The 22401-nt window shown below is 30.2% G+C and overlaps 4 protein-coding genes and 1 long non-coding RNA gene across 14 annotated transcripts; 2 read left to right on the top strand and 3 right to left on the bottom strand.

Annotated features, from left to right (window-relative positions):
* Positions 1 to 5848, top strand: HDAC6 (histone deacetylase 6). Its single transcript, XM_012295283.2, has 19 exons — positions 1 to 270; positions 733 to 906; positions 981 to 1403; positions 1507 to 1604; positions 1684 to 1857; positions 1934 to 2126; positions 2237 to 2296; positions 2534 to 2623; positions 2718 to 2824; positions 2895 to 3038; positions 3120 to 3226; positions 3293 to 3462; positions 3545 to 3885; positions 3957 to 4152; positions 4240 to 4369; positions 4433 to 5008; positions 5051 to 5238; positions 5310 to 5597; positions 5694 to 5848. Exons 1-19 carry the CDS (start codon positions 148 to 150, stop codon positions 5769 to 5771), a joined length of 3660 nt encoding a protein of 1219 aa, XP_012150673.2. The 5' UTR covers positions 1 to 147; the 3' UTR covers positions 5772 to 5848.
* On the bottom strand, positions 4474 to 8935 carry PIG-Z (phosphatidylinositol glycan anchor biosynthesis class Z). 2 transcript variants are annotated; one of them, XR_013040405.1, is made up of 5 exons: positions 8367 to 8935; positions 7897 to 8297; positions 7292 to 7830; positions 5344 to 7210; positions 4474 to 4659 (listed from the first exon to the last, which is right to left on the bottom strand). XR_013040405.1 is itself a non-coding variant. In XM_003707601.3 (4 exons), exons 1-4 carry the CDS (start codon positions 8542 to 8544, stop codon positions 6301 to 6303), a joined length of 2028 nt encoding a protein of 675 aa, XP_003707649.1. In that variant the 5' UTR covers positions 8545 to 8935; the 3' UTR covers positions 4474 to 6300. The 2 variants fall into 2 exon arrangements, 1 of the variants encoding a protein (XP_003707649.1); XM_003707601.3 differs by having other exon boundaries at positions 4474 to 7210.
* Positions 8936 to 9204: 269 nt separating this feature from the next.
* LOC100877635 (2',5'-phosphodiesterase 12) lies at positions 9205 to 11724 on the top strand. Of its 5 annotated transcripts, none has more exons than XM_076539406.1 (7): positions 9205 to 9342; positions 9588 to 10193; positions 10275 to 10414; positions 10495 to 10781; positions 10883 to 11035; positions 11187 to 11307; positions 11404 to 11724. In XM_076539406.1, the coding sequence occupies exons 2-7, from the start codon at positions 9625 to 9627 to the stop codon at positions 11658 to 11660; spliced, it is 1527 nt and encodes a 508-aa protein (XP_076395521.1). In that variant the 5' UTR covers positions 9205 to 9342; positions 9588 to 9624; the 3' UTR covers positions 11661 to 11724. The 5 variants fall into 5 exon arrangements, with proteins under 5 accessions (XP_076395521.1, XP_076395520.1, XP_012150679.1 ...); XM_076539405.1 differs by having other exon boundaries at positions 9206 to 9342; positions 9431 to 10193; XM_012295290.2 differs by having other exon boundaries at positions 9295 to 9439.
* Positions 11725 to 12383: 659 nt separating this feature from the next.
* On the bottom strand, positions 12384 to 14883 carry LOC143265739 (uncharacterized). Its single transcript, XR_013040409.1, has 2 exons — positions 14678 to 14883; positions 12384 to 12947 (listed from the first exon to the last, which is right to left on the bottom strand). It is a non-coding gene; the product is annotated as an uncharacterized LOC143265739 (long non-coding RNA).
* A 684-nt stretch (positions 14884 to 15567) lies between these two features.
* Caper (RNA-binding protein 39-like protein Caper) lies at positions 15568 to 22378 on the bottom strand. 5 transcript variants are annotated; one of them, XM_012295265.2, is made up of 10 exons: positions 22237 to 22366; positions 22082 to 22155; positions 21754 to 21827; positions 19876 to 19940; positions 18742 to 19062; positions 18408 to 18615; positions 18056 to 18322; positions 17821 to 17996; positions 17579 to 17749; positions 15568 to 17339 (listed from the first exon to the last, which is right to left on the bottom strand). In XM_012295265.2, the coding sequence occupies exons 3-10, from the start codon at positions 21769 to 21771 to the stop codon at positions 17042 to 17044; spliced, it is 1524 nt and encodes a 507-aa protein (XP_012150655.1). In that variant the 5' UTR covers positions 21772 to 21827; positions 22082 to 22155; positions 22237 to 22366; the 3' UTR covers positions 15568 to 17041. The 5 variants fall into 5 exon arrangements, with proteins under 5 accessions (XP_012150655.1, XP_012150654.1, XP_003707644.1 ...); XM_012295264.2 differs by lacking the exon at positions 21754 to 21827 and having other exon boundaries at positions 22237 to 22378; XM_003707596.3 differs by having other exon boundaries at positions 22082 to 22369.
* Positions 22379 to 22401: the final 23 nt, after the last annotated feature.

Raw genomic sequence — 22401 nt, 5'->3', positions numbered from 1 at the left:
TTGTATGATGATATGAAAATGCATGTATTCATGTATACCTATCTGTGCACTGCATGTACCCTTCTAAGGAATGGGTGGAATGGTTTAAATTTATAATTAAAAAGTGACAAATTACTTATATCTTCATAATGGGAAATCTTAATATATATGAAATTTAATTCGACTGTTAAAGTTCAAAATTTGTTAACTTATGATTATGATTTATCTATAAACGTTATTCATTATAAGGCTTGGTGGATTCATAAATTTCAAGGTTACTTAATGCAAATGGTGAGAATATAATCTTGTTAATTTGATGCATTTGTATCGTTTGTTGATTGAATAAGAGATCTGTAATGCGATTTTATCCGTGACAATATATTGAAATGGAAGGGGTATGATATCTATACAAGGATACGTTCCATACCATCACCCACATATATTACTTGTCAACGTTTTGTTTTTTCGTAATAATTATTGCAGCTAAACAGGAGGTAATAGATATCATTAATTTTAACACGTATATAAAATCGTTTATTATATTTATTAATTATTTATTCTATATATTATATTACAAAGTAGTAATTTTTAAGCCATAATTAAATGTCAATTGTTATACAGGATTTTTTTGTATAAAATTAGAGTTCTCTGCTTAATTAGTATAATGTTTATTTTGTAACAATAAATTGTTTAATTTTGTATATAATATACATATATGTATATAAAGACTAATCTTGTTTTGATTTCTTATAGTCTGATCCTGTGATAAGCAGAAATTTATTCACTGCTGCTAAACAATTAGCAGACAGTGAAATTCAATTGATAAAGGCTATAGAAAGTTCTAAGAAGATAAACAATAAAAATATTACAAGTAATATGTCTATGACACATAAAAGAGATACCAAAAAATCTGTAAAAGCTTCAAATGTAAATGCAATTTTATAGTAAATTGTTAATGTATTAATATTATTATAAGTTTTGTATATTATATTTTTGATTAGGTTCGTGCATCTGCTGCTTTGATAGCAGCTAAGCGTGAAGCAGCACAGCGGAATTCGTCGCAAGGGAAAAAATCTACTAATGTTTTTGTACATGATATATATCAAAAAGCAATAGATGCATATAATATTGAACAAAAAGATACTGGTCTTGTATTTGATCAGTCTATGACAGAACATGAATGTCTTTGGGATCCAAATTATCCAGAATGTCCTGCTAGATTAACAAGAATTTTGCAGAGGTGTGAACAATTGGGTTTAATTAGTAGATGTAAATTAATTGAAGCAAGGCTAGCTACTGAGAAAGAAATACTTCTAAAGCATAGCCAGAAACAAATTGACATTTTGAAATCCACTGATGGTTGCACAGATGCAGATAAGTTAGAATTGCTGTCATCCAAATACGATGCAGTTTATATACATCCTGTATGTGAATATTTATTTTCAAATGTGAAATCAATTATATGATAATAGTATAATTATTTTATGTTATTCAATTTTAATATTAAATTATTTAAAATTACTTTAGTCTACCTACAAATTGTCCCAGCTAGCTGTGGGTTCAACAATAAACTTAATAGAAAATATTTGTAAAGGATATATTCAAAATGGAATGGCTATTATAAGGTAATTTAATTAGCTTGGTACATCATTTAATGTAATTATTATAAGTTGTTTTATTTTATTTCTTTTTAATTTATTTCAGACCACCTGGACATCATGCAATGAAATCAGAATATTGTGGATATTGTTTTTTTAATAATGTTGCAATTGCTGCTGAAAGTGCTTTAAGGAATAATTTAGCTAAAAAAATTTTAATTGTTGATTGGGATGTACATCATGGACAAGCAACTCAACAAATGTTTTATAATGATCCCCGGTAAATTATCGTTTGTATAACTCGTTTAGAATAATTATAAAAATGATTTTTTTTTTCATATGTACGTTTTATGCAGAGTAATATATTTTTCCATTCATCGCTTCGAGAATGGTGAATTTTGGCCAAATCTCAGAGAGTCTAATTTTCATTTTGTTGGAGATGGTTTAGGAGAAGGATATAACTTTAATATACCGCTTAATAAAACTGGTATGACTAATGCTGATTACTTAGCTATATTTCAGCAAGTTTTATTGCCAGTGGCCTATGAGGTATATAGTATACTATAATTATTAAATATAATGAATTAATATTTGTTTCACGAATTAAAAAATAATTACATAAATCGTAAATTAAAAAATAGTACTTTTAATTATTATAGTTTCAACCAGATCTCGTATTAGTATCAGCTGGTTATGATGCAGCCCTGGGCTGTCCAGAGGTAAAATAATAAGTAATATATATTTATATTTCTTTTTACTTTAGTTTAACCCAGATCTTATCATTGTTTCGGCCGGATTTGATTCCGCAATTGGAGACGAAAAGGTTGATATCTTTTTGTTGTAAATTAATTTAAAAAATTTTTCAGTTTTCAGAATATTACTATTTATTATTCCTATTTTTATATAATCTGTATGGTAACTTTAACTATTATGTTTCTTTTTTTCGTATCATTAAGGGTGAAATGTTGGTGACTCCTGCATGTTATGCTCATCTTTTGTCATCTTTGTTGTGTTTGGCCTCTGGAAAAGTTGCTGTTGTATTAGAGGTACGAAAAATATTTAAAATATTTTGTTGTTAAATATATTATTTGATGTTAGTTACACATTTTTAATCTTCCAAGCATATTATTTTTCTTATAGGGTGGTTATTGTTTAAAATCATTGGCTGAAAGTGCTGCATTAACGTTACGTACTTTACTAGGTGATCCATGTCCGATATTACAAAATCTTGAGCTCCCTTCAAGAAGGTAAAATTAAAAATATGTTATATCAAATATATCAGATCTAACTTATATCAATGTAAATTTAATATTTCAGTATACGTGATACAATTTTAAATACAATTTATGCACATAAACCATATTGGAAGTGTTACCAATATCAAGATACATACAGTATTAACAGTACAGTAAATAATAAAGTAGAAAATATTAATCAGCATTTACCTACAGTTATATTCAAGTAAGAAATGATTGCATTTTTTACGGAAATTCTATTATTATATAATGTAATTTTATTAATTACATGATTTATTTATTACAGAGGAATTAATATTAAACCAGAAATATATGAAACTCGAAATTGTTATCCAGTTCAAAATAAAGAAACTGTTGAAGCGATAGAGAAACAATTAAACGTATTAATACAATGTGAGTTTCAAATTTTTTATTTTATCTCCTGTAAAAAATATTGTATAAATATAATATTCTTTTTAGCTACTAATTTATTTAAAGCACCGAATAAAGTATGTGTTGTTTATGATGAGAGAATGTTAAAACATTATGATATATCTGATGATAGTCATCCAGAAAAACCAAATCGTATTAGTGCAATATATAAAAAATATCAAACATATAATTTACTTGAACGATGTTACGTACAACAGGTATATCAATCTATTATAAATATAATGTGTTTTTTTAATTTCCATATGAAATGTTATATTTTATTTAATAATTGCTTTTAAGGGACGAAGTGCAACAATGAAAGAATTATTACTGGTTCATTCACAAGAGTATATAGATAAAATAAAGAGTGTAGAAAATTTAAAGCCAAAGGAATTATCTAAACAAGCAACAAGCTATAATTCGGTTTACCTGCATTCTGAAACTTGGACAAGTGCCTGTGTATCTACTGGATCATTATTACAAGTAGTGGATAGTGTATTAAATGGAGAAAGTCAATCTGGTATAGCTATTGTAAGGCCTCCAGGACATCATGCAGAACAAGATGCAGCTTGTGGTTTTTGCATTTTTAACAATATTTCTATAGCTGCTAGATATGCCATAGAATTTCACAATATAAAAAAGTACAATTTTGTTTAGTTGCTTTAACTTATATTCGTTTAAAATATAAGTGGTAAGGTATGATCATTTTTAGGGTACTAATAGTGGATTGGGATGTACACCATGGTAATGGAACTCAAGCAGTGTTTGAAAAAGATCCAAAAGTTCTTTATATATCTATTCACCGTTATGATAATGGAGCTTTCTTTCCAAATTCTAAACGAGCTAATTACACTTACGTTGGTTCTGGACCGGGAGAAGGGTTTAATATTAATATACCATGGAACAAAGTTAGTTATCAGAAGATACGTATTAATATAAATAAAATGAGTTTATGAATAGATAAATATTAATATATTTCTTTGTATAATATGTAGAAAGGAATGGGGGACACGGAGTATATAGCAGCATTTCAACAAGTAGTAATGCCCATTGCTTATCAGTTTAATCCAGAATTGATTTTAGTTTCTGCTGGTTTTGATGCTTGCATTGGCGATCCTCTTGGAGGTACGTACATTGTTTCTTATTTAACATAAAAAAATTAGCTAATATTGTTTTTTTATTGTTAAGGTTGTTATGTAACGCCAGAGATGTATGGACATTTAACTCACTGGTTATCTTCTTTGGCTAATGGTCGTATTATTCTTAGTCTCGAGGGCGGTTACAATATTAATTCAGTCTCCCATGCAATGACTATATGTACAAAAACATTGCTTGGTGATCCCTTACCAATATTAGAAAGTGGACAAATTCCATGTACAAGCGCTATTCATTCTATAAATAATGTTTTAAAATCCCTGAAACAATATTGGCCAAATTTAATGTTTAATGTATGTTTACCAAAAGAAAAAGTACTCCCTAAGGCTGAACTACCTTGTATAAAAACAAACGGCAAAGAAACTAAAAATTCAGAATCTAAGATAGCATTGGAAGAAATTGAAAGTGAAAAGTTAGAACTGAAACTTTCAATTGATAAAAATTGCTTAAATTGCGTGACAGATGAAGAAATATTAAAATTACAAAATGAAGTAGAGAATATGAAAATAAGAAACTCATTATACGACGATACTACTAAAACGACTGAAAAAACATATAATAATTCGCTAAATATGGAAGCTATTAATATGGTTGCTCGTAACGTTAAAGGTACGATAAATTGATTAAGAATATGCGTATAAAAAGATTTAGCGAAGAATTATTATTTTCTAGTTTCCGAATATACAAAGGAATGTATAAATCAGAATGGAAAAAAAGGACTTCCTTATAATAATCTTTCTAACTCTGCTTCCGGTAGTAACGATGAGCGAGGCGAAGGAGAAATTGCACAATCAAGTACCAGTACAAATTTATACGATTATCTTTCCGAAAATTTGCAAGTAAGTATTTCGTATAAGAAGATACAAATAAATTTTTGCATAATGAATTCTTTTTATTTATTATTTGTCAGGCATTAATAGCCGGAGAAATGTTTGCAGTAGTACCTTTACGAGAATGCCCACATCTAAACAGTGTTAGCGATGTTCCAGCTTCTGGAATTGATGTACATTTGCCATGTGCAGAATGTGGTAGTAACGTTGAAAACTGGATTTGTCTGCAATGTTATACCGTACATTGTGCACGCAACGTTAATCAACACGGTATATTACATGCTGAAGAAATTGATCATCCCTTGGCATTAAGCTTCAGCGATTTATCAGTTTGGTGTTATCGATGTGAGGCATATATAGATAATCCAGTAAGTTTTAATCCAATCAATTTTTTTTTTTAATAAAAATACATGTTCATATTTAATTCTTATTCCTTCAAATGTATTCATAATAACGTTCTCTAGCGATTATTTGCTGCACGTAATGCTGCACATCAGAGTAAATTTGATGAGGAATTACCATGGACATACAGCAACAACTGAGGTGCAAATTTATTATTGAACTTGTCAATAACCTTTTATGTATTTTATAATATTTGTAAATGATCTATGAAACTGCATTTTCATTTCCATGTTTATTACTTCCTAAATGTTTAGGGTAAATGATTATCTATAAGTAACAATTATGTGTACAATTCTTTTAATATTCAGAATTAATCAAATTAATTGTAAATTACTTTTAAGTGTACACAATATTTCTGCTTGCTAACAGCAAATTTTATTAAATTAAAAGTAGTGAATTTCGATGATTTTACATTTTATTTTTCTACATAAAACAACAATGTACTAAGTTAATTATTGGATAGAACAAATACAACGAGGTTAAAAAACTGTAGATTATATAATTGTAATATTATTATCTGTAAAATACGTCTAGTGATCTTAGAAATTTCGTTCTTTTAAGGATAATATGTACTACTAAGAAATTTAAAATTTGTTTAATGCTTGTAAAATTTTGTATTTTATTTTCTTTTCTTATTTTGCTGATATAAAAAATTGAACAATATTTCTTTTATAATGTCTGTACAAATTTATGCTTATTAGGTATTAAATATTCAATTCGTATTAATAACAATTGAAATTGTTGAAAAGCATCGAATATATCATTTATTGTTTCTTTAAATGGTGGTATTGAATGTATGTTTATATTTGATAAACGTATAAAACTATTAATAATCTTCGAAAATGGTAATTTTTCAATGGTAACATGTGGGTAATATTTACTTATAATATGAAAGTTAAACAAATTTGTATTATTCTGGATAAAAATGAATTCTTCCAAATCTGTAGCAGGGAGAGCATAATATAATCTATATGGTACTTTTTTAATAATATAGTTATGGTCACATTCATGAAGTTTTAAAGCAATGCTGTTACAGACATTTCTTATAGATTTTGAACCTTGTTCATAAAGATAAAAATCTTTAATTAATTTATATTTATGATTTCCACTGCTTATGTATGTCCTTTTAGTATTTCTCAAATGTAAAAGCGCTGTTGGTATGGGATAAGTATGCGATGTAAATAAATGTATATGGGTAAGTTCTGGTTTTGCTTTTAATTCAGTAGCTATATGAGATGTTAAAGGTAAAACACCACCTTGATGGGCAAATCCGTAGAAAAACGTTAATAATATGTTGCATGTAAACCAAAAGATTTGCAGTTTATTAAGCTTATTCTTTGCTGCAACAGTAGTTTGATACCCGTTATTTTCTGTAATTCGAGAAATGGTGTCAACTCCGGATACTTGACTAATAGTTGGTGCATATAAGAAAGCTAATGGTAATAATGTTGGTATTATAAATCGTGGTTCTTGATGAGGAAAAATTGATAACAATATGATAGGTATGATAAAAGATGTTGTCATCAAACCAACAACACTTTGTATACGTGGTAAATCCAACCATTTGGCTTTTAAACCACTGTAAATAGTAATTACATTTTTCTAATTATCTTTTTTAATTTTTCAAAAATAACATAAACAATATCAATAAAATATTTACCTGTGTATCATTTTTCCAAATGTAAGAAGACCAACAATTCCTAGTATATTATATAAAAGAGGTACATTTACAATCAAGTGTATATAACGAGGATGTAAACCATGATTTTGCAAATTTTTAGTATTTGAATTGTATTTGAGAAAATTAAGTGGAGTTACTACAAAGTTACTCATACCGATGTCTAGATTACCTATTTCTGCCATTGTTAAGTAGCCAAAATAAAAACTATCAATTATAATGAAAAAAACAGTAGTAGGTATTCCACAAGCAATGAAAGTAAATATTCGAATATGAAAATCTACAAAACCTACACTTTTTGAACCTAAACCTCTTTGTAACCAAAAAAAAATTGGAGGAAATGCAAATGCAATAAATGTTGGTCTATTAAATATACCAATTACAGTAACTGTTGCAATTTTTAAACAATTGTTTAAAGAGTATGGAGGCAACGAAGCCTTAAGTTTATAATATTTTACTCTTTCTACTCCACTTTTTGCTTTAATATATTTATCTGACAGGTAGTCACTTTGTATAACTACCTGAAATAATAAAATGATATTCTATTATAAATTGATTTACATTATATAAATATCATAATTGCATACCTTTTCTGAATATGCCATAGAATGTGACGTATAATATAATAATAACGCTGTAAGAACTAATTCAGTGCTATTTGATAATGTACGTGTCGAATAAACAAACATAACATAGGAACTGGCATATGTAATCAGTCTTATTTTGTAATTTTGTCCATACATGTAACATATTTTGTATAGACAATAGTCTGATATAAAAGACAAACCACAGATTAATAAACGTGGAAATAATATAAGAAAATATGGGGATTTCAATGAAATACCCATGTAAAAAAATGTATATCGTGAAAGTATATTTAAAATCGAATATGGTATACCGACAATAATTTGTGGTATTAAAATAGTTCTTATGGGAAATGTAGAATTAAATTCCCAAGGCTTATTAACATCTATATCAAAATTGTCTCCTATAAGGTTAAAATATATAAACGAAATTGAATTATATTGATTATAATTATTGCTAACATGTAACTTACCAGATATTACTTCAACAGATTGAAAATACTCATCAGGATGAATATATCCTGTTTGTGGAATAAGTGTCAAAATAATTCTCAAAGCAGCCAAGACCCAATACATACCAATTTTTCTTTTAACTGGTACAGCAGGTCTGTATTCATCTATTGATCTACGATATTCATTTTTTGAATGCATTTTTATGTTCAAGTTGTTTCTGATGACTGCTGTATATGTTTTTTATACAATGTCAGATTAGATAAGTTAGGAGTATTGACAAGATCCGTATAATCATTCATTTCTTTACATTTTTACAAATAAATCTGATATTTATATTCATTTACATTTACATTTGCAAAATTCTTCACGAGTAAAAAGCCAATAGATATAAATTTCATTCAATACGATAATTAATTAACAATTATATATAATTAAAATTATAAAAGAATTTACATAACCCATATGCCACATTGATTATTTGTATACAATCATATATCTGTGGTTACAGATATAATTCTTTAGATGGCTAAATTCCATTCCTTGAGCATCTCCATTCTCTGTTCGATGGTGATGACATTACCGTTTTCATGGAAATGATCGGAACACTGTTCACATTTTTGATAGGCCACTGATAAACTGATCATAACCAGAAGATACACAGATTATTTGATTAAAGGACGAAGACAGTAGTGATCCGAGATAATATCAAAATTCAAATTGATTTCAATTAAGCGGATTTTTATAATGAAAAAAATTAATACACCACACTGAACTAAATGTATTTGTATTAGACTTGAAATTCGATGCCAATATCATGAAAGATTTTTCGATCACTTTCAAATAAATTGGAAAGTACTTCAGTTCCCAAAATCTACTGCATCGTCCACGATGAAAAACACATTTTTATTACAACATAATAAATTGTTTATTACTTATTGTTTGTAATTTTCATATTTAAATTTTAAATGTGAAAATAATAAACTTGCATAGTACAAGGTATATCAAATATAGTTATGTAAAATGTATGTTTTATTTCGTAATTTACATTTGAAGTGTCTAACCTCGTGTCTACCAATTTCAACAGTTTACCAAGGTTTTTATAAAAATTATTCACAAATAATGGTGCAGTTAAATGTTAATGAAGCTGTTTTAATGTACGAAGAAGGACATACAAAATTTGATATGTTACTTCGTTATATTAATCCTGCCTTAAACGTAGACAGACGTTTTAATTTCCATAGATCCGTGGATGAACCAATAAAGAATTTAGTACGTAGAATGGATAATAATATAAAAACTTATATAATTAAAAAATCTAAACGAAAGAAAAAAAAAGCAAATAAGTTAGAGGAAAAAATTGAACCCAATAATATTGGAGAGGACGGCATCAAATTTGTAAGAAATAATTGTGTTCTTGATGGTGATCTTACGTGCAAGACTATTTTAGAACATTCATCAGAAATAAAATTGATCATTTTTGATCAAGAATATGTACTAAAGCAAAATATACCTTATATTGCGAAAATGGAATTGCCATTAAACATTTTAATTGATTTTCCAATTTATCTTTCAAAATTTGAAACAACGTATGTAAATAGAGAAATGTCAACTTTCAATTGGTATAAATTTGAAAATAAGGAATGGATTCATGTTGGAGAAGGATATATATATATACCTAGGATATCTGACTTAGGATGCAGATTAAAAGTATCATGTGTACCAAGAAACGATACACAAACTGGACCTGTAGTAGAAGTTACATCTAATGGTATAGTACAACCTGGTCCAGGTTTATGTCCTTTTGATATTAGACATGCTTTTACTAGAAGCAAATTGTCTGGTAAAAGGTAAATATTTTTTAAATCTTCTTTAATATTCAAATTTCAATTAATTACATATTTTCTATTATTTAAATTTCTGAATATTAGTTTCAGAATAACATCATATAATATATTGGCAAATGTATATTCGGAAACTTCATTATCTAAGGATACTTTATATCCTTATTGTCCACAATATGCATTATCTATGGATTATCGAAAATTACTAATTCTCAAAGAACTTATAGGTATTTTATATTCATATTTTAAATGATATTTTAAGCCTTGTATAAATAAATATATTTAAAAAATTAACAAATTTATGTAGGATATAATGCAGATATAATATGCCTTCAAGAAGTTGATAGCAGAGTTTATAAAAATGATTTATTGTTATCTTTATGTACACTGAACTATGGTAGTATATTTAATCTTAAAAATGACATGCAAGAAGGTGTTGTAACATTTTATAATGAAGAAAGATTTGACAAGCTAGACTCAGATTATAGTATTATTTCTCAAGGCATCAATTTAGATGGATTTAATACTATTTGGTCACAAATTCAAAATGAAGATTTAAAACAAACATTTCTGAACAGAAATACAATTATTCAGGTACCACTATCGCATAATTTGTTATACCCATATTACCAACTGATGAATTTTTAATTTCATATATGTATATATATATACACGCGCATATATACCTATTACAGATAGTAGCACTAAAATCCAAAGAAAACTCCGAAATTTTAGTCATTGGCAACACACACTTGTACTCTCGGCCGGAAGCAGATGATATACGTCTATTACAAGCATATTACGGCCTAGTGTATTTAAATTCATTTGCTGAAAAAATAAAAGCAGAGGTATCTGAAGCATCTTACTCGACTTAAGTCCTATTTGTGTTTATGTACAATATTATATTATTATTATCATAATCTTGTGATATAATCTCTAATATAAATATTAACTTCGTCTTATTTCTAAAATTTATTTCCATTAATAACAAATTTTCAGAATGCGGAATGTAATGTTAGCATTATATATTGTGGAGATTTTAACAGTGTACCAGAAAGCGCAGTCTATCAATTAATAATTAAAAAACATATATTAAATTATCATGACGATTCGCAATCCGGTATGTATGTTTTACGTAAATACAACATTCTATTTATATTTTTAAGTTATAGTTGTACAAAAAATGATTTACTTCAAATATATTTTTTTATCATAGATCCCGATCCACGTATAAGATCTGTCAAACATGACGTAAACTTACATAGTGCTTGTGGCACTCCAAAATATACTAATTATACTACTACTTTTTCTGGTTGCTTAGATTATATATTTTATCAAACAGATCATTTAGAAATTGAACAAGTTATACCTATGCCTAGCGAAGAAGAACTTAATTCACATATGGCTCTTCCATCCGTAGTGTTTCCAAGTGATCACATTTCTTTATGTGTTGATTTAAAGTGGTCAAAATAAAATGTGTATTATTTAATTGATACGTAACTGTACCACACACGAAAAATATATTTTATATTTTTAATCGTTATAATTCTTTTAGGGGAATGAAAGTTTATGTGCATACAGTTTAAAATACAAAAGTCATTTCGATTATTATTAGTTTATTAAATAACAATTTGACCTTTGTTGAATTCTTATAAACTTACATAATAAGATTACTGTTCAAGATTTTTAAAGCCCAAATTTAATGACTATATAATTAGTTTTTAAATTGGAGCATTTTTTATTTTTTAAAAAATTTGCTGGGCAGAATCCTGGATCGTCCCATGAAACCGCTGGTGCCCAAAAAGTTCGGTGAGCGCTCGAAAATGTAGCTGGAACTTTAACGGCCAATTTTCAACTTTAACCCCATGCGCAGTCCTAACCGGTTAGAGTTAGGCCTGCGCAGTAAGTTTCCGAAAAAGAGGATTAACCCAGAAAAGCTAAAAAAGCCCGAATTTAATGAATATATAATTAGTTTTTAAATCGGAGCATTTTTTATTTTTTAAAAAATTTGCTGGGCAAAATCCTGGGTCGTCCCATGAAACCGCTGGTGCCCAAAAAGTTCGGTGAGCGCTCGAAAATGTAGCTGGAACTTTAACGGCCAATTTTCAACTTTAACCCCATGCGCAGTCCTAACCGGTTAGAGTTAGGCCTGCGCAGTAAGTTTCCGAAAAAGAGGATTAACCCAGAAAAGCTAAAAAAGCCCGAATTAACTGAATATATAATTAGTTTTTAAATTGGAGCATTTTTTATTTTTTAAAAAATTTGCTGGGCAGAATCCTGGATCGTCCCATGAAACCGCTGGTGCCCAAAAAGTTCGGTGAGCGCTCGAAAATGTAGCTGGAACTTTAACGGCCAATTTTCAACTTTAACCCCATGCGCAGTCCTAACCGGTTAGAGTTAGGCCTGCGCAGTAAGTTTCCGAAAAAGAGGATTAACCCAGAAAAGCTAAAAAAGCCCGAATTTAATGAATATATAATTAGTTTTTAAATCGGAGCATTTTTTATTTTTTAAAAAATTTGCTGGGCAAAATCCTGGGTCGTCCCATGAAACCGCTGGTGCCCAAAAAGTTCGGTGAGCGCTCGAAAATGATGCTGGAACTTTAACGGCCAATTTTGCACTTTGACCCCATGCCCAGTTGCAAACCGTTACAAGTAGTGCAGGTTTTTTTTTTTATTAGAATAAAGACAATTAGGCCCAAACTGGCCCATTTATGGACTAAGAAATTGGCGTCCATCTTGCGGCGAAACGGGTGAACTAAACCTAAGAAATGAGGGTCCGCTCACGCACGTATGGAAAATAAAAAAATGAATATTTCGGCACTTTGGCGACGTAGTACGGTTCGTGAGGCATTTAGAAACAAATTTCTATTAGGGTTTGATGCGTTTTGATGCCTAATAAAGGCAGAAAATCAATTTTTGTAGAATTCGGTCCAAAACGGTACAGGTGGCGCCATCTAGCGGCGAGCGGCGGAACTACGAAAAAATTAAATTTCGATTTTCTCGAAAACTAGGGACTTTTCCGAAATTCTGAGATATACAAATTTTTCCTTGTCGCCTACGGAATCGAACGAATCTAATTATAGCCTGCTAGGACCATTATTAAACAAAATAGAAAAATAGCCCATTTCATGGACTAAAAAGTTGCCGTCCATCTAGCGGCGAAAGTTGGAACTACAAAAATAGAAAATCTCGATTTTCTCGAAAACTAGGGATTTTTCCGAAATTCTGAGATATACAAATTTTTCCTTGTCGCCTACGGAATCGAACGAATCTAATTAGAGCCCGCTAGGACCATTATTAAAGAAAATAGAAAAATAGCCCATTTCATGGACCAAAAAATTGCCGTCCATCTAGCGGCAAAAGTTGGAACTACAAAAATAGAAAATCTCGATTTTCTCGAAAACTAGGCACTTTTCCGAAATTCTGAGATATACAAATTGTTCCTTGTCGCCTACGGAATCGAACGAATCTAATTATAGCCTGCTAGGACCATTATTAAAGAAAATAGAAAACATGTTCGGACATACATTTTTCCAGTTTAGTTCGCAGTTTCGCCGCTAGATGGCGCCACAAATTTTCTCCATAAAATGACATTTTCTTTATTTTCTTTAATAATGGTCCTAGCGGGCTATAATTAGATTCGCTCGTTTCCGCAGGCGACAAGGAACAATTTGTATATCTCAGAATTTCGGAAAAGTGCCTAGTTTTCGAGAAAATCGAGATTTTCTATTTTTGTAGTTCCAACTTTTGCCGCTAGATGGACAGCAATTTTTTAGTCCATGAAATGGGCTATTTTTCTATTTTCTTTAATAATGGTCCTAGCGGGCTCTAATTAGATTCGTTCGATTCCGTAGGCGACAAGGAAAAATTTGTATATCTCAGAATTTCGGAAAAGTCCCTAGTTTTCGAGAAAATCGAAATTTTAGTTTTTCGTAGTTCCGCCGCTCGCCGCTAGATGGCGCCACCTGTACCGTTTTGGACCGAATTCTACAAAAATTGATTTTCTGCCTTTATTATGCATCAAAACGCATCAAACCCTAATAGAAATTTGTTTCTAAATGCCTCACGAACCGTACTACGTCGCCAAAGTGCCGAAATATTGCACTTTGCATGCGCAGTAGAATTGACATAGACGGCTTATGTACGTACGTATCGCAATGCTGACACAAAATATTTAATTACTCATTACCCAAACATTATTTACGAACTTTTATGATCGAACCATACAAATAATGCATTGCTGATCATTCTTCAATCATAAAAGTGCACAAAATATATCCACAAAACGTGTAATTAATTATTCAAAATGACCTGGTGTATACCGCTTGTCACCGCGGCTGGGCTTAGGTCATTAGTTAATAACTAATTATTTTCAATAAAAATCTGAACAAATATGATACGAGAAAGTAGTTGAGGGATCACTGAACATTCGCTTATAATAAAAGTGCATAGACTGTACTCAAAAAGTAAGTAATTAACGATTTTGCATACTCATTATCGTGTATATTCCTTCTACGCGCCGCCCGCGTATGCCATGGAGGAATAATCACCAAAAATCATATCCCCGTAGACTTTAACGCAAAATTGAATTTGCTCGCGCTTATGTACTCGACTTTTCAACTTTTTTGTCCACGTTTTTCTCTTGCACCACTTAACCAATTCGACCGGATGACACGGTTGACTATTTTTGCTTTAGCGTGAAATCTACTCGCTCACTCAACATTGTTAGGTTAGGCGCGGAGCGCCTCAATCAAACAGACCTAGTTAGCTTTCTACAATATCCTGTGCTACAGCGCATTCTAATATGTACATATTATTATGATGATTCCGTCCTAGAATTAAGTGTTAATAATGTATCTATTAATAAAATATATTAAGTCATTTGATGTACAAAAGTGTTTGAAATTTTCTTTATTTTCCCCACTTTTTTTACAGTGCATAACTTAATTAAACTTATTGTTTAATTGTTTAATTACTAACTTGTGGAACGCCCGTGCTATGCACCGGGAATTAATCGGTTAACCTTGACGCCCTGCGCAGTCCTAAACCGTAAAAGATAGACATGCGTAGTAAATTTTTGCAGAGTAATGAAAGAAAAAGGAGCTGCAGCACTCTCAATGATGACGTAATTAGTTTTTACATATCCCTTAAAAAGTATTCCTTAATAAGGGTTTTACTGAACTATCATTGTAAGAGTACATATATAATATTTTTCTGCCTTATTTTCCAACATGCATACAACGTCTCAGCGTAATGTTTTTGCGTTATAATATGATGATACAGCGAATAGCTAAAAAATAATCTTTGTATTCTACTCTAAAATAGGAAATGAAAAGCTTATATACGCTAGACTTATTTAAATTATCATACAGAAAAACAAATGAATGTGAGAGAAATATATTTGCGCATTTACATTTGTATTCTGAAAGAGCATTTCCACAGAGTATCACATTAGTTTTTAATGTATAATTATCAAAGTATACATCAATGTTTCAATAATACGAAGTTGCGATAGTATTATTACGTCTATAATGATTGTTATTAATTTACAAGACTTTTTACACAGATTACAATAATGGGTTATTAATTAATAGAAGTCTGCAGGGATAATATAAGTATTAAATATGAAATTTAATACTTTATGAGGGGGGAAACAAAAGAAACAGTGTGTAATGATTTTCCTGCTATTTTCGGACATTACAAATTTATGTCTAAAACACGCGTACAGTTATAATTTCTAATATTTGATACAGAAATATTTCTGAAATTAAAAAAATTTATAAGTTTTATCTACACTTGATAATTTACGGCCATTCTTTATGAGGCCATTATTATAATGTCTGTATCACGTACACATATATCGAAAAACTGTATCGAGAATTAGTACCTTGCAGTTTAATTATTTCATGATAATTGTTAAATCATTGCAAAAAATATTCTATTACAGAAAAATTGATGTAATTAATCAATCAACGGATTTGTAAAGCGAAATCTTGAAGAAATTTGTAACCTGCAGACCCCTCGACTTTTTTGGTTCTTTTTGTTTTATACGTATTCCCCATTAATACAATATAAATCTATATCTTTCAGAAGTGTTGTAAATTTTATAATAATTATGAACTTAAAAAATCTATAATACATTTTTTGTGTGTATATTATCTTTTCCAACAGGTGTTTACATAAGAATCTTAACGATTACTTATTCTATTATTCTGCATATAACTTGCCGGGAAGTTTTTACTTTAACAGATGAAGCGTCAAAAATGATTGGATCTCATACTATAAAGAATAACTTTTAACCTGACGATTATCTATTACGTAACACACTTATCAAATAAGGCAGCAATGCATAGTTTTTTCAATTATACACGCTTCATTCATTAAAGTACAATGATACGTGAAGGATGCACGTAACATTTTTAAACCTTGTACTACATTCAGAAAAATGTTTAGGGGACAATTTCGTTTTCGTAGAGTAATAAAACATCTAAATATATATATATATGTATCAACAGTGATCTTTTTATCATCGCATACTAATTGGTCAAGATAATATCGATTACGTTTTCCGAAATTTTATGTTGAATAAATATGACCAATTTTTTATAAAAAAAATTATGTTATGGTATTCATAAAAACAGAAGCAAAAAAATTGGATTTATGAACATATGAAAATATTGTGCAGGATCATATTAAACCATTTTTGTTCTGCACTTTACAATTTTACATCTATGACTTAAACTAATATTCAAATGACTATCATAGTAACAAAAGTTCCTTGTTAATATTAGTAAGAACGAATGTAATACTATAAGAATTTACATATTTGTAATTTATATTTGCATCATTTTAAGATCACATTCCTCTTCGTGGTGCACTCGGAACTAATAATTGCAAAGCAGTCATTGCATCCGGAAACAATGAATGGTAATTTACAACTGGCACATATGCGGCTGTAATCACTCGACCAGCAAACCATCTGCCATGTAACGAATTAACAGCCGCAACTGCTGTCGCGATTGACGGACACTTGACATAAACATTACCCTGAGGAGAAGCTTGGTCCACGTACACATGTAGTACCCCACCATGTTTATTACATTCTTCTATAACATCATCGCGAATTTCTTTTGCCCAATTTGGATTTGTCTCACTGAAACGAAAATTTCCATTTGTATTTAAGTTATGCCTTTATTATATAATAAATAAATTTTAATTATTTTTGTCAAGTTACGTCTCAATATATTCACATAAAAATATATAAAATAATTTCCGGACATAACTTATTTCATTTAGCATATATTTTCCCCTAGTGAAAGAATAAAACATTTAACACTAGTCTACAAATATGCATTTTTCTATGAACGTTTCTATATAACAACGCTAACTTACTTTTGTGGATCAAACATATTTGATAACATGAAGCATTGAGTTGCTATAGGCGGGGCAGCTTGTGGTGGTGGTTGTGGTGTTGACATAACCGGAGCCATATTCAATGCATTTGCAGCTGCAGGAGGTATTTCTAGCCCAGTTCCTTCAGCTAACTTAAACATTAATTGCAATCTAAAAATATTAAATGTAGTTTTAATCATAAGTTATTATTAAACAAACAAAATTGTATTAACATTTCATACCTTCCAGTAGCACCAAGATCAATACCACTTCGATCTAATTCATCTGTATCGAGAAGCGAAGGTCCTTGAATTAAATCTGTACGTTCTGTAACATTACCAACTTTCATTGGTCTTCCAGCAAGTTCAAATCCATTCAATTGTTCTAAAGCTTTCTTCGCGTCATCGGCATTTCTGAACTATAAACATCAAAATGCAAATATATTTTAAAGAAAACAAACAACAACTTAATACATACCGTTAAAAATCCGTAGCCTTTACTACGACCAGTTTCTGGATCCATTATTAATTGAATGTTATCAATTTTTCCAAAAGGTTCAAAAATGCCACGAAGCATGTCTTCCGTGATATTAAAGTGTAGAGATCCAACGTACAACCTCATAGGTCCTGTTTGACCCTTTGGCATAAGATTTGGCATAGAATTACCCATACGATTCTTTTCAGCTTGAGTATGTTGTACTACTATAGGAACACCAAGAAGTTTCTGACCTGATAAACCAAGTGCCTACAAAAGAATTACAGGCGATATTATTATATCAATTAATTAACAGTAAATTTAATTATGAACTTGAATCATATATTAAACTTACCAGCGTAACACTTTCAGGATCTTTGAATTCAACATATGCTATACCTTTAAACCTTCTTGTTTTGTTACATGTGATAAGTCGGACATCCTGAACTTTACCGACACTGGAAAAAAAGTCTTCTAAATCGCGAGCACGTATGCGTTGACTCAATTGCATACAAAAAACAGTTCTGGCATCACGTTCTTCTGGTGTTAACTCATCGTTTCTACTAAAATAAACATTATGCAAACAGTGAAGACAAACTTGTAAAGAATGCAAATTTACGTCTTAAATAGTACTATTATTATCTTATTTCAATTCGATGATAAAAAGACTTGTAAACTTATATACTTACATTCCAAGGGGACTAACACCTTTTCCAAATGGTGGCCGTGCTCTAGGAAGCGTGATAGGTGTAAGTGACCGTTTCCTTCTTCTGTCTCTATCGCGGTCTCTATCTCGACGATCCCTGTCTCTATCGTTGTCTCTGTCTCTATCACGGTCTCTCCGATCTCTTGATCTCGATCTACGTCGACGATCACGATCACGATCACGATCACGATCTCTATCTCTGTCGCGATCTCGATCTCTGTCTCTGTCTCTTTCACGATCTCGACGATCTTTCTCCCTACGGTCTCGCGAACGAGAACGGGAACGAGAACGATGTTTACTTTTCCTACAAGAAAAACACATTTCACTTAAGAAATTTGTCATATTTATGATAACATAATTAATATAAATTAATTAATATGAATAATTTATGAAATAGTAACGTTCCAACTTACTAATCCGAACCCTTAGTAGTAAAAACAATTTATGTAGCATATTTTAGAAATAATTAACATCCACATCATATTAATTACTATAATAAACAGAAAACGAATCTTTGTGCTATTTTCATTTTTACTTCTTTTTTTATATCTGAGCAGTTATCTAGTCATTGTTTAGTATACTTTACATTTAACAGTGTCTGTAGTACAGATATTCTTCCTAAACACTTACCATTTTCAGGTTTAACCTTTGGAATTATGAAAATAACCAGCATTTACACTAATTGTATGGGGTCTATAACAAAGAGAATATAACTTCAAATAGCTATATGTATGCACAAAATGACTATTTTGAATTTTTCTCAGACAAATTATGTATAGTCCTCAATTTAAAATGCTAAAGGTTCAGACGAAGTAGTATAAATATTTGTACATATATGTACTTTATCATATTGAAAATAATGTAATACAAGAGTATTTCGTGATAATACATAAAAATACAGATATACATTTAAAAATAAAATAATAAAAATATGTACCCATGGCCCTATATTTAAATCTAAATTTGTTTTTGATACTTTATGCTCTCTATTATTTTATTTGAACTATTTTCATAGTTTAAAAGTCTTTACTAACTAACAAGTGCTATTATAATATACTATGTGCTACTGAAAAGAAAGTATTAATCAAGTCAAATATAATCCATAAAATATGCTTACCCAGATGATTTACGGCTAGACCCATTCTCCTTGGAGGATTTGTCTTTGGATGAGGAGTCCTGCTCCTACGAACAGCAAACAGTTGAATGCCATGCCAGCCAGCCGATGTGGCAGGGACGCGCGAACAAGGGGACAAAAAGCAAATCATAGAATGTTAGTAAATTTTGTAAAAACAAATTGCGTACATATTGTACAATTTAAAAGTTTGACAGTAGATTCAAAAATAAAATATATCAATAATGAAGTTCTGTCATCTGTTAATTTTTATAACCATGTGGACAACTCTCCTTCGAGAACTATATTAACCAAGATTTAATTGCTGTTGGACGGTGGTGCACTCTCGTGCTCTTTCTCTTTTCCAGGTAGATTATATTGGTCTGAGAGGGCTGAGATGGGGACACAGAGAAGAGAGAGAGAGAAAGAGAGAGAAAGAGAGAGAGAGAGAGAGAGAGACGGGGCGAGCATAGAGTTGCGATGCCTCGCACACACCTGGCTCAAACTTACCAATCGTTTTATCGGGTTTTAGGAAAGCATTGCAATCTTGGGTTGAGCATGCCTTGGTCTTAAACTACCAATGGCCAACCACACATCCTTTTTCTTCTGCAAAAGAGAGCCCTCATCAAAGACAGTACGTTTTTAATGTAACACGAGATGTGAACCCTAATTGCTAACCTACAACCCCTGTATGTATATAGATTAAACTATCTCAGAATAGGAATAAAATGATCAACAATCGTTTGCAGCTTCCAGTAGATATATCACAAGATGATTTAGCTGTGTAGAGAAAATGTTTCAGATGATTAAAGCTAACATAAATTTAATATATGACATTAATGCAATGAAATGATGATAATAATGTTGCGTGATTCTGGTCAAAATGATTCTTTTAAAACATTTTCTCATTTAAATAACATAATTTATTTTCTGTTTGCCAATTTACCATGCATTGTATCCCGGAAGTATTACCTCCGATTTAAAATAAGATGCAATGATAATGCAATTAAAGAAAGTTATAAACATTAAAAAAAGAATAACATGTACATATATTTTAATGAAACTATATTTTTTAATTATAATAATACGTATTATAACAAAAATTTACAATTACTTCTTCTTTTGAGATTATAGGTTATAAAACAATGTATTTTATACACAGTAAAAACAAAAACATATATTATACAATTGAAATATGTACATTAATCTACGATGTAACTTAATTTATTAAACAAAACTGTAATCATACAATTAACTTCATAACAGGTATAGAGTAATAAAATTATTCATAATCTTGTTTAATGCATGGATAAAATGAATTTTTATTTTATTACAGTTTAATGTTAGAAATGTTCATAATGATTCAAACAATACACAGCTATATCCCAATTTTGTAAATTTTAGATAATTACATCAATGTGTAATTTTGTCAAAAAGAAAGGACAATGTATGATACACAAACAAATGTATACATAAATGAAAAGAGTACCCTTATTATTCTACCTATTGATACAACAGCTGCGTACAAAAATTGGATTCTTCTAGAATATATTATCACGAATGATAGTATTATCAATTTTAATGTATGGAAAGCAACTGATTTTTAATAAAATTACTGAATTTATTTTTTCACACTTGTGTTCTAAAGATAACAAGAATAGCATGGCACATGGCAGAACAGCACCTACCAAATCCACCTATATCTTTCTTTATACATTGTTTGCAAAATATCTTTTTATTCTTTTTAATGTCATTAAAAAATGACAATAGCAATTCTATCTACATCGTAAATAATAAACGTTACGATCTCTGAGGAAAAAATTAAAAAAAAAAAGAAAGAAAAAGAATTAAGTAAATGATGTTAGTGATGGCTTTTCTTAATACCTCGTATTTCAAGTGCATTCTAGGAACTCGCTGCCGAACATCCTACGAGCGCGAGGGTACATGTTACGTACCATCTATAAGTACAGAAAACGGAGGTATTGATCAATAGTCGGTATAAGACAAGGGCGTACTTTGTTCTACATGTATATACGGGAAGGAAAGGACGTTTCTTTCTTCTCGATCGCAACGATAAATATACTCAGAACGGTGCGCACCGTATTGGATCTTATGCGTCGAGATTAGGTACATTTTACAGGATAAAAATAGTCAGGAACTCGAAGGAACGAACCGAAACATATAAAGATAAAAAAAAAGAATTAAGTCTTACCCCTTTCTTATATGGCGCCTCCAACATTGCTTCGACATCCAAATCCTCCGCCATTGTGCGAGTTGGTGAGCTTTCTGAAATACCACGCATTAGCACACGATAATCCAAATTACGATGCTCGGAAAAAAGGACTATGAGAATATTATGCAACGTACAGACTAACAAACGTTTTTAATACACGACTGAAACGTTTAATAATTTTTAAAAGCGTTAAGATCGATAATGAATGTACATGAACGCAATCGTACGCGATGATGACCAAAAGAAAATGGAGAACCGGATGTGAATAAACGAATTCAGCGCCACTCTTTTGGAAACAA

Source organism: Megachile rotundata, chromosome 14 (assembly GCF_050947335.1).
Source record: "Megachile rotundata isolate GNS110a chromosome 14, iyMegRotu1, whole genome shotgun sequence".
Lineage (NCBI taxonomy): Eukaryota > Metazoa > Arthropoda > Insecta > Hymenoptera > Megachilidae > Megachile > Megachile rotundata.
Note: the sequence above shows the minus strand (reverse complement) of the source record. Positions and strands in the feature narration are given on the sequence as shown.

Bases quoted from the DNA above. Each gene is read 5' to 3' on its own strand.
- PIG-Z (XM_003707601.3), bottom strand. From the start codon at position 8,544: ATGCATTCAAAAAATGAATATCGTAGATCAATAGATGAATACAGACCT. The intron at 8,298-8,366 runs GTAAGTTACATG...TTAACCTTATAG, and splicing joins ATCTGTTGAAGTAATATCTG to GAGACAATTTTGATATAGAT. The intron at 7,211-7,291 runs GTAAATATTTTA...TACTATTTACAG, and splicing joins TTTGGAAAAATGATACACAG to TGGTTTAAAAGCCAAATGGT.
- HDAC6 (XM_012295283.2), top strand. From the start codon at position 148: ATGAAATTTAATTCGACTGTTAAAGTTCAAAATTTGTTAACTTATGAT. The intron at 2,127-2,236 runs GTATATAGTATA...TAATTATTATAG, and splicing joins TATTGCCAGTGGCCTATGAG to TTTCAACCAGATCTCGTATT. The intron at 4,370-4,432 runs GTACGTACATTG...TTTATTGTTAAG, and splicing joins CATTGGCGATCCTCTTGGAG to GTTGTTATGTAACGCCAGAG.
- Caper (XM_012295261.2), bottom strand. From the start codon at position 22,171: ATGCGTGGTATTTCAGAAAGCTCACCAACTCGCACAATGGCGGAGGAT. The intron at 18,616-18,741 runs GTAAGTATATAA...TGTTTATTTTAG, and splicing joins GGTGTTAGTCCCCTTGGAAT to TAGAAACGATGAGTTAACAC. The intron at 17,997-18,055 runs GTATGTATTAAG...TGATGTTTATAG, and splicing joins AAGGCTACGGATTTTTAACG to TTCAGAAATGCCGATGACGC.
- LOC100877635 (XM_003707534.3), top strand. From the start codon at position 9,367: ATGTATGTTTTATTTCGTAATTTACATTTGAAGTGTCTAACCTCGTGT. The intron at 10,194-10,274 runs GTAAATATTTTT...TCTGAATATTAG, and splicing joins AGCAAATTGTCTGGTAAAAG to TTTCAGAATAACATCATATA. The intron at 10,782-10,882 runs GTACCACTATCG...TACCTATTACAG, and splicing joins ACAGAAATACAATTATTCAG to ATAGTAGCACTAAAATCCAA.